The sequence below is a fragment of the Poecilia reticulata genome, chromosome 5 (genome assembly GCF_904066995.2).
Source record: "Poecilia reticulata chromosome 5, P_reticulata-male-v2, whole genome shotgun sequence".
Taxonomy (NCBI): Eukaryota; Metazoa; Chordata; class Actinopteri; order Cyprinodontiformes; family Poeciliidae; genus Poecilia; species Poecilia reticulata.
Window position 1 is genome coordinate 27,060,063 of NC_088834.1, and position 10,107 is coordinate 27,070,169.

Here is a 10,107-nt window from a genome sequence, read left to right on the forward strand (position 1 = left end):
TATTAATCTGAAAGGGTTTGTTTTTTTGACTGCGTTTTACATAGTGTCTTAGCAGTTCCTGGATTGTTTGTGAATATTTTTTTTATCTGATTTTGACAGTATGGCTGCCTCCTCAAGGCCTCAGAAAGCGGTCACATACTTGAACATGGAATCAGAAATGTTTGGAAATTGCTCAAAAAAATATTTCCAATTGATAGAAATCTACAATTCTTCTTCCTCTTGGACCTTAACTGTGTTCATTTTACTGACCATTGATTAATTCAATAAGTTTTGTCAAGCAAAGTCATCCGAGTGCGATCGCAATCACAAACGACACTCGTGCCCATGAGTGTATGACAATGTCTGAAAATGGGTGCAAATGACAACTGAGGAGTAAATTCTGAAAAAGGGATTTGCAAGTGCAGCCAGATGGTGCATAGCCTTAAAACAAGTGTGATTTGTTGTTTTAGCTTCGTCTTACCAGCCTCTGAAGTGAAAATATTCATGCAAATATTAGCAAAAGAAAAAAAAGCCTGCTGGACAGTGGTTTGATGCTCTCAATGGTATATTGACAATGCAATCTTACAGTTGTTCCTGTCTTAGATGGCACTGGAGAGAAAGTCTTAATTCGCTAGTTTTAGGAGGAGTCTCCTGAATCCGTTTCGTGGTCGTCCTCTAGGGGCAGCAGGGGCAGGGCGTCACGAGGGATCACGTACTCAGGCATGTTGGGGAGTCCGGCTATCACGCAGCAGCTCACGGCGCTCCGGAAGATCCCCATGCCGCAGACCTCCAACCATTCGTTTCTTGTGGCGTCGTAGCACTCGACATGATAGCTTGTGGTGAAGCCGTTGAAGCCCCCGACCACAAAGAGCCGGTCTTCGACTACTTCAATCCCAAAGTTACTGCGGGTGGTGATCATGGAGGCCACATTTGTCCAGGCGTTAGTCTCAGGATTGTAAGCCTCCGCCGAGCGCAGGCGGCTGTTGCCATCGAAGCCGCCGACCTGTTGGGAGAGAGAGGAACGTGTGCTGGGTCAGGAGGTTCAACTGGGTCGATTCATATTTTAACCTCTGGTGAAAATCAGCTGGTCACAGCAACAAAAGCTGTTGAAAGGACATGTCAGCTATGGTGAAGGATTTTCCTTTCTTTTGGTCTGATCTTCTTCTAAAGACCACGGGGACTTTTTTATACTGCATCTCATCATGAACCCTTTAAAAAGAAGGACATTTTTAATGAGGTTTTGTGAACTCTACCAGTAAGCTTAAAATGCTCCAACACTGGTGCAGTCACACCAGTCCCGTTTAGTCAACTGAACTCTAATGTGAACCAAAAAAGGCAAACTCCGATCCACCTAAAAAACATTTCATTCTTGGCTTGGTTTGAATGCACTTGTCAACGGCGAGCGGACCGGAGACCGCTGCAAAAGCCGGAAATGGACTAGAGTGCATGGCATTCTGGGTAAATACAACCAAATCAAATGCTCTTGTCTAGAGGAAGCAATGTCTCGTGGTCTTTCATCAACGACAAAAGAGAAATCCAACAACCGGTGAAATCCGACGCCTCTTCATCTTTGTTCACATGTCGTGAAGAAGGAAGCTGCTCATGTCGTCTTCAGAGGTTTGTTTGTGTCGCATCCCTCGGTGGTTCTTGGTGGAGCGGCAACAACAACTTCAGCCGCTGTAGCCGGTGAATTTAGAGTTCGTTCTCGCACTCACCGCGTAAACATGACCTGCATATGCGACGACTCCTATTCCGCTGCGCTGGCTGTTCATGGGGGAGATCATTGTCCACTGGTTGGTCTCTGGGCTGTAATATTCAGCTGTCTGCAGGCAGTCGTGTCCATTGAATCCCCCACAAATGTAAATCTAAAGAAAGAAAGGGAAAAAAAGTACAAGGATTCAAGAATGTAAAAGTTGATGATGGGATGAATGAAACTGAATATATATATATATATTTTATTGGCTTGTTTCATTTATATCAACGTTTTCATCTCCTACACTAAACCTAGTTTAAACTCCACCATCAGACCTTCATCATGACGTCTGACTGCAGTCATGTTTGAATCATTACACTGCAAGAAACAATACTTACAGGCAGGAACAATAATAAAATGTTTGCACATGTTTCTTGAGCAAATTAAAATTTTTAGCATCCTCGCAACACAAGTGGGTGTCATTTAACAAAGGAGAGGAAAGTGTGTAAAAACGCTCAGAAAACAACGCAGGGTCATGAGGGTCTTCAAATGCTCATTTGAAGACCCTCATGAAGAGCGCTCCCATTTTCGAGACCTTGAAAAACAATGCTAGTTTTGACATACATGTAATTATTAATCATTTAACGGCACTTTTTTAGGGATCAACTTAAAAGACTTGAGCTACTAATATTTGACTTTGCCTTTTTCCTCAGACTAAGCTGGCTGACGGCAATAAGACATTATCAAGGAGGAACATTTTGGTGTTTTAACCTTATGACCACAGGTCTGAACGGTCGTCGAATTATGTAAAAATATGCAGTCAATAAGTCATACTGCCCTTTTTCCAAGACAACCTAAACTTTAATTTTCCATCACTTATTTATTAGTTTAAAGGGTAAAACATAAAAACGCATGTCAAATCCCGTGGGCCCTGTCTTGACGGCAATATGAGGGTTGAAAGCTACGAGATGCTGTTTGTAAAGATACAGTGTAAAAAACATTTATCAATATTTTTGGCTTATTTAGCTTGTCGTAAGATTAAAAACAATTGGTATTGATTTTTAAGAATTATGGTTACATAATAATGTTTAGTGTGAATTCTCACACTAAATATCTAATTCACAAGCTAAATATTTAGCTTGCAAATTAAATATTTAATTAGGAATTACATTTTTACTTTGCAATCTAAACATTTAGTTCCCAACTAAATGTTAAAAAATTAGCTTAACTGAAAAGTTAGGTAAAAGTGACCATTATCACTAGTAGTCTACATTAACCACATTTTAATAAAAGTCAGATGTTTTTTTATTCCTAAAAATGTGTGTATAAGAGCCACTGTTTTGGTAAATCAGCCTTTAGAAGATACTGTTTTTGTGAGCAGAGAGAGTAAAGCACATCGATTCATTGGCATAATCGATATAATAATTTGTGAATGACATCTTGACCTTTAAACTTTATTTCAGACAAACATGAAATCTCAGTGATGACCTGTGGAAGCTGTGAATCTCTTTCAGATTACTTTGGTACTGAATGATGGACATGATTTAATCAATTTCAATCTGGCAGAACGGTAAACGCACTTTAAAGACGTGAGAAGACTTGATGATCCCCAAAGGCCACTGAATTCAGCTATGCGCAACAATTTTTTTCACTATAATTTTTTTTTTTTTAAATGTTTTACAGGTTCAATCAAGGGGAGACGAGGAAGGCAACAATGTGACAGCAGCCTAAAAAATGCAAAAAACAAACAACAGGTTTGCAGAAATGACCAACTAGTAGCTGCCATTTAACATGTTCATGATTACTTTTCCGGTAAACTACTAAGACAACAATAACCATTTTTATCTTAAGTTCACTTAACGGTGCTCTGCTTGTACAGATAAACACCAGTGGCTAACAGAACCTAAGACAAATAAATGTGTTTTATTGCAGTTTTCATTCCACTCACCTTATTGTTGAGGGTGGTGCAGTTCGCGTCACTCCTTTGCTCGTGCATGGGAGCAATCAAAGTCCACTGGTTGAGCTCTGGCCGATAGTACTCAGCTGTGCTTAGTCTCATGTGTCCATCATAGCCTCCTATGGCGTAGATGTAGCCGTTCAGCACTGTGACGCTAACGTAGCATCGTTGGTAGTACATGGGAGCCACCTCGTGCCAGTTGCCCTTGATGGGGTCAAACTTGCGCACGCTGTTGAAATGCTCCAGCCTGTCAAAGCCGCCGATGCAGTAGACAAAGTTGTTGAGGAAGATGGTGCCGTGGTAGGCACGAGGACGCTCCGTGTTGTTGGTCACGTTGATCCAGCAGTCGGCACGGACGTCGTACGCCTCGATGCCGTTGGTGGGACCACCGCCACTCCAGCCGCCGATGGCCAGTAGGATGCCAGTCGGCAACCGAGGGCGGGCCAGGGGGTTGCAGACGCCGGTCAGATAAGGCCTGATTGAGAGCAGCTGGGTTATAGTCTTGGTGGCTTCAGAGAGGAGAGAGAGACACGATCCTTGCGTCAGCGTATTGGGCAGCACTTTGTCTCTGATGTACTCTACGTCCAACAGGGCCAGCCGGATCTACAGAGAGATGACAAGACAGAGTCTGTGCACAGAATCGAATTGATTTCACTTGATTTCATCAGTGATCCAGATTGAATTATATTTTAGTGAATGGGGTACACACGTTTGGTTCCCATTGAAACACTAAATCCGTTAGCGCAGGTTATAAGTTGAAAATTGTGAACTATTTTACTGGATGTGAAAGCAGACGTGTACATGACAAGTGTATAGTTCATGCATGTAATGTTTTGCGAGTTTCCTTGTTTTAACAGCAGTATGTGCCATTTGTATAGACTGAAATTAATCACACTCAGTGCAGTCCTTCTCAGAGCAAGAACCACACAATCAGGCATCACCAACCAGCTGAATTTACACGTCAACATACAGAAAAAAATATATTTCTACCAACAGATGATATCTGACTGTATAATATCTTATTTAACCCTCACATCTCCTCTCCACACCAGCAATAAAAGTATGGTCACTTATTAGATTAACTATAACTAAACTGTGGACAGAACAATTTTCTGCAATTTCAATGAAAAACAGCAACAACAGAAAAAAAAATAGGTGGCATGATTAAAAGAAATTGTAAGGATAAAATATAATAAGAAAGTAACTGGTGAAATGCTTGATTCTAATGATATTTCCAGTATTTCAAAAAGAAAATTTTTGTATTTCTATGTTTTAGGTATAGGACGGGTCCAAGAACTTCCTTACTTGTTCACTAAATAACAAGTAAGGGAACTAAACCAGGAACTAAAACTCCCAGCAAAATGAAGCATGCTTTTCTTCTGGTTATACTTAAGAAGTCCACAGGAAAGTTTGGCTATAATTTATAACTACAGTAAACATTGTCTTGTTCTTATCTTGATCTTCAAAGATCGCTGGGAAGATCGCAAGTATACGAATGTCTGCATTGCGTTTGCAGGCAGTGTGCTTCAGCGGCTCTGAACGACGTGCAACAATATTTAACAGAGGCAGGAGGCCAAGTAGCTGTAGGTTAAATCTTTTCTTTGTTTTTAGCTAAAGCATTAAGAGGCTCACCTGAAACTGCAGTTTCTGTTTGACAGGTTTTTGATGCAACAAACACCATCCTGGAGTTTGCAGAACAGAATGGTTTTAAGGTGAAACCTGCTCTCTGGCTCTCTTCAGAGAACCTGCTCTTTTGGGTCTCAATTTATCATCATCTGTGCTTTTGCTTCACTTTGCAAACATGAATGTTTTGTATGGTAGTAAATTATTTTGCATTTTCCTGGTTACAAAAGCAGGCATTCCCACTTCCCACAGGGCGGAGCCACTGAGAGTGAGAGCTGAGCAGCGAAAGGAACAAAAAAAGCAAAGCTTAAGTGTTTCCACTGGACTGGAGATCATTCAGTTTGAGTCATATGCACCACTCTGCATTACAGACAGGACGGCAGAATATATGCCAAGTTATACTCAGCCACAGAGAAACAAATACTTCATTAATATCACTCTTATTTCTATCAATCGTACACTTTTTATCTCCATCTAAAGGTGCAACATGTGAAAGTGAAGGGAAAATAAAGAACACATTCAATCTATTAGAATATTATTGAAAAGCCCATTTATTTTCGTAACTTTACCACTAAGTGAAACAGAATATATAGAATAACTATACATATGTTTGACCGCCTTAAGCTACTAACTAGTTAACTACCGTACCTTAGAAAAGAGAGCAGGGAAGTGCGTCTCTCGCTCTTCGAGAGAATGACTGGTCCACCTTAAAATGGCCTCATACACCATCCTCTCCTTTTTTACAATCAAGTTGTCTGTTTCGATGATGTCGGCGAGCTCCCCGGCAGAGAGCAGCAGGAACTCATCACACAGGGCGACGGATTCGAAGTGCTTCAGAATGTAGCAGTAGATCTTGAAGTGCAGCACGGGTTGCGGGCAGACGGTCGTCGTGTACCTCCACATCCCGATGCAGTTGTCTGGGTTGATCAGGTCCTCGATGAAGATGCAGCAGGCGTGCACCACTTCGGACGCGCACAGCAGGTTGGCCGTCAGGAGCAGCTGCTGCACGTTGCCCTCTGTGATGGTGAGGGAGTTGGTGTACGCGTATTCAAGTATGAGCCCCATGACTTCCGCGGATATGCCTGGTATGTGAAAAATCTCCTGGTCCAGGCTGCAACTCCGCGTGAAGAGTTCGCTGAGGAGGAGGCAGGGCAGAGGATCATATTTTACCTTCGTTCAATCATAACTCTTTAAAAATATATACATAAACACAGTAAAAAAAAAAAAATAAGTAGATAAGAACAGATACTACTAAAGCTAATCAACTTGTGGTTATTCCTTAAACTGACAAAAACCTTTGAGATCTAAGACGGCATTGAAATTGTTACCTTATTATAACTTTATGTGTTATAAAAGTGGCAGGAAAAGGTTTTTGTGACATATTTGTGGTGACTGAGACGATCTGTGAAAACATCGATCTCCTGCTCCTCCTCTCTGAGCTACAATACCGATCTGCACAAATTCCAACATCCCCTTCAAAAACAACTAATCAGAGCCGGGCGGCTGTCCCTGTAACGTTTGGTAACTGGGATCGGTGTGCCTGCACTGAAACTGTTGTTTTGTACACAATGCCTTGAGACGACATTTGTTGTAAATCGGTGCCATGTAAACAAACTGAACCGAACTGAATTGAATCTGGGACTTCAGCAAAAACACTCAACCTGGTAAAGGGGAAGAAAAAAAAAAGAAGGAGAAGCAGAGGAACATTGATATTTGATATGCGGTTGAAGAATCAGAGAGTCAAAGATTTTCCATGCTCAATGCCCAAATGTATCGTAAACTCTGGGGAAAAAAACAAAAAAAAATACTCTCAAAGACTAGAAACACCCCAAGAATAAAACACCCAAAACACAAACTCGGTGTGTCTTCACAGTCCAGCACAGCAAGGCATGTTCTATTCACAAAGAACCGGCGAAAAGTTTCCTAGATGTGCTGGTGGAGACAAACCCCAGAAGACCTGCCGCTGTAATTTTAATAAAGTGTGGCTCTTGAAAGGATTGACTCAGAGGGGCCTTCATACAAATGGATGAAGCGCTTTTCAGAGTTTCACAATCCAAAAGCCAAAGTTCATATTCTTTATAGTTCAAAGCTGTTCACCGCTTTGTACGTGCGAAAGCTGAAAATATCTTTACAAGAAGCACTAAGTCGCATTCATGTTACGATTCCTTTTATAGAAGTACGTGATATTTCAAACTGTTTCATTTGTGCCAGTGCTCGGCCCCCCATTTGCAAGCAAATTTTTGAAATTAGTTGAAATTTGATGAGAGCAGTGGGAAACAGAAACAAAATGCAAAAAAAAAATTCAACGCTATGTAGGTCAAAAAACAGTGATGTCAAGTTTTCTGAAATCCCTGTATGTGAAATCCATTCTGGATTAATCACATCTGCTTCAAAATGCCTGATAAAACTGATTTGACAACCGGTTAACGTTCAGTTTATTGAAAACTGGTCAGTTGACGCAGTTTTCAATAAACTGACCAGTTTATTGGTCAGTTTATTGACCAATAAACTGACTGCGCCTAAATGCACAATGTACATATTTAGGTGACAGGAAGAAACAAATGGAGTACCTGCTGATATCAACATCAATTAACCCGGTAATATTAACCTAATCTTTTATCAGTCCTTCTGCATTACTATTTATTTCGTTTTGCTTAGGAAAAATATATATATCGTTGTTTTCTTCTTGTGTCTTGGGGAGTGACTCCTCGTGTGTAAAAATGCCACGCAGTGACACAAACAAGCAAGCAAGGGAGGGAGGAGAGATTGCAGATGTACAGTTTGCAACTTCCTTGAGCAAAATCACGCGGGCCAGCTCAAAACTGACCGTCTGAGTCGGTCATCGGGGAAGCAAGACGAAATCCAGTCTAAATGCAGTGTGTCGCCAGACACAGACGTGGTTAAACCCTTCTAACATCTCCGCTTCTTTCTCTTTTGTTGAAGCTGGTGTTTGACACATTTCTGTTCCTCGGGAAATCTACAATCATCTCCTTTGTTTTGTTTGCAGACGAGAACACCGGACAGCTGCGGAGCGTGAACTGGAAGTCTGAGAAGTTTACGGCTTTTGAGATATTGATCAACTGGTTTAGATTTTAAAAATAAATTAATACATTTATTTGAGTAGGTAAAGAAAAAAAAAAAAAAGCCTCGTTGCTATGGTTATTGATCACCACAACTGGTCGGAGTAACATGTCGAGCAGAAAAACAAGGACGAAACAAAAGGAATAAACCGTCGCAGTGCTACTCCGACAAGCTGCCGCCTTCTTCTGCGCAATTCTGTCCTACTTAAATCCCCATCTGAACCAAAACATTGGCCCCTTTCCCAGCTAATTAAAACATAACAAGTCATGTGACTTGCCCAACTTACCAGAAATACGGAGTGCAGTTGCAGAGGATGATCTTGTGAACTGGGAACCCGACGCCCTCGGCTATGATGACAGCATCAGTCAACTTTCCCGCCAAGCGGAGCTGGTTGTACACCGAGTCCTGCTCGTTTGAATGCTGGACTTTGTCGTTCATTTTGAACTTTGGAAGAAATTAGAAACATGATCTCTGATTCGGTTGCTATGCAATCACAGTAGCTTGGTGGAACTACCTCAGAAACTGAAAAAAAGGGAAAGTTTGAAAAATGTTTACCTTCAAAATCCAACTCAGGCCTCTGACTGTCACAGCAGTGTTGACGCGCGGTGTCGGCGGATTTGAGAGAAATCGGACGAATAAATTACTCAGGATATATGTATGTATATACATACATATGTATAACTTTTATTTTTATTTATTCATTTATTTATTTTAGCTGTGCCACTGCAATTTTTATTGACCAGGTCTGGCAAATCCTGTAGAATGTTTCTGCTAAACTCAGAACCAAAATGAACAAAACAATTTAAATTTAAATGTAGATTTACTGAATGTAATGTCTTTGTGGTCTGATATGTCTTTGTTCTTTCTGCTTCTGTTTTACTTTTTTTTTGTTACCCAGTTTCCATTTTCAGAAGGCAATCCAAAGAGCTTAACATCAATTTAAAGGGAAAGACTAAAAATTGTACGTTTTCTTTAAAACAAAGCTTTTCAAAATAAAAAAAAAATCCCTATTTAACTGGCTCCTCAGCATGCACATTTACATTTAAACTTCCTATCAATCATATTGATCAGTGATCAGTCTGTTTTTCTTTTTCTATCCAACACTAAAGATAGAAACTGCCTGCTAAATGCCACAAAACACCGAGTCAGCAGTTCTCTGATAACCTGATGGGTTCAAATGGCTCAAACTGGACGAGCAACTCAGAAATGCATTTCAGCCCAAGACAGTTTAGTGATTCAAATAGCAGAATTTTAATGTTTGTCTTTTTTATAAACTCCAATCGTGACTAATTTTACTCATTTACATCAAGTATAGCAAAATTAGTATATATTAGACTTATAAAAAAAAATATATATATATATATATAACAACTCCAGCCTCAAAAACATCACAGCAGTTTGACGCCAACACTGTTTTACAAATCCCGGCACCACTTCTACGTTTCCCATCGGCTCTTATTTACACAAAAAGCCGGTGATTATTTACGTGGAAAATGGAGGTGGGAGGCGTTGCGCCACCCGTGAGCTTCACTTGCCGAGACAGAAGCGAATACATAAGTTATTTGTTTTGTTCTGTTTGAAGCCTGCTCGTCTCCAGATGAAACAAAGCGTTCAGGCTTCACTTCGTTCCCCCACACGGACCGATAGTCTCCGTTGCATTTGCATTCATTCCCGTTTCTTTTTCTGAGAAAACAACAGGTTGGAGTGCTTCTCGTCGTGTGCTAGATTTTTTGTTGTCATTATTATTAGTAGTATTTAACTCACTTTTATTATT

At 40.6% G+C, this 10,107-nt stretch overlaps 1 protein-coding gene across 1 annotated transcript; it reads right to left on the reverse strand.

Moving 5' to 3' along the window:
* Positions 1–526: 526 nt before the first annotated feature.
* Positions 527–8,849, reverse strand: LOC103465577 (kelch-like protein 10). Its single transcript, XM_008410564.2, has 5 exons — positions 8,620–8,849; positions 5,901–6,387; positions 3,621–4,232; positions 1,695–1,844; positions 527–982 (listed from the first exon to the last, which is right to left on the reverse strand). Exons 1-5 carry the CDS (start codon positions 8,769–8,771, stop codon positions 617–619), a joined length of 1,767 nt encoding a protein of 588 aa, XP_008408786.1. The 5' UTR covers positions 8,772–8,849; the 3' UTR covers positions 527–616.
* Between the last annotated feature and the right edge of the window lie 1,258 nt (positions 8,850–10,107).

Excerpts from the sequence above, each read along its gene's own strand:
- LOC103465577 (XM_008410564.2), bottom strand. The coding sequence starts at position 8,771 with ATGAACGACAAAGTCCAGCATTCAAACGAGCAGGACTCGGTGTACAAC. Across the intron at positions 4,233-5,900 it reads TCCCTGCTCTCTTTTCTAAG|ATCCGGCTGGCCCTGTTGGA; the intron begins GTACGGTAGTTA and ends ATCTCTCTGTAG. Across the intron at positions 1,845-3,620 it reads GCACCACCCTCAACAATAAG|ATTTACATTTGTGGGGGATT; the intron begins GTGAGTGGAATG and ends TTCTTTCTTTAG.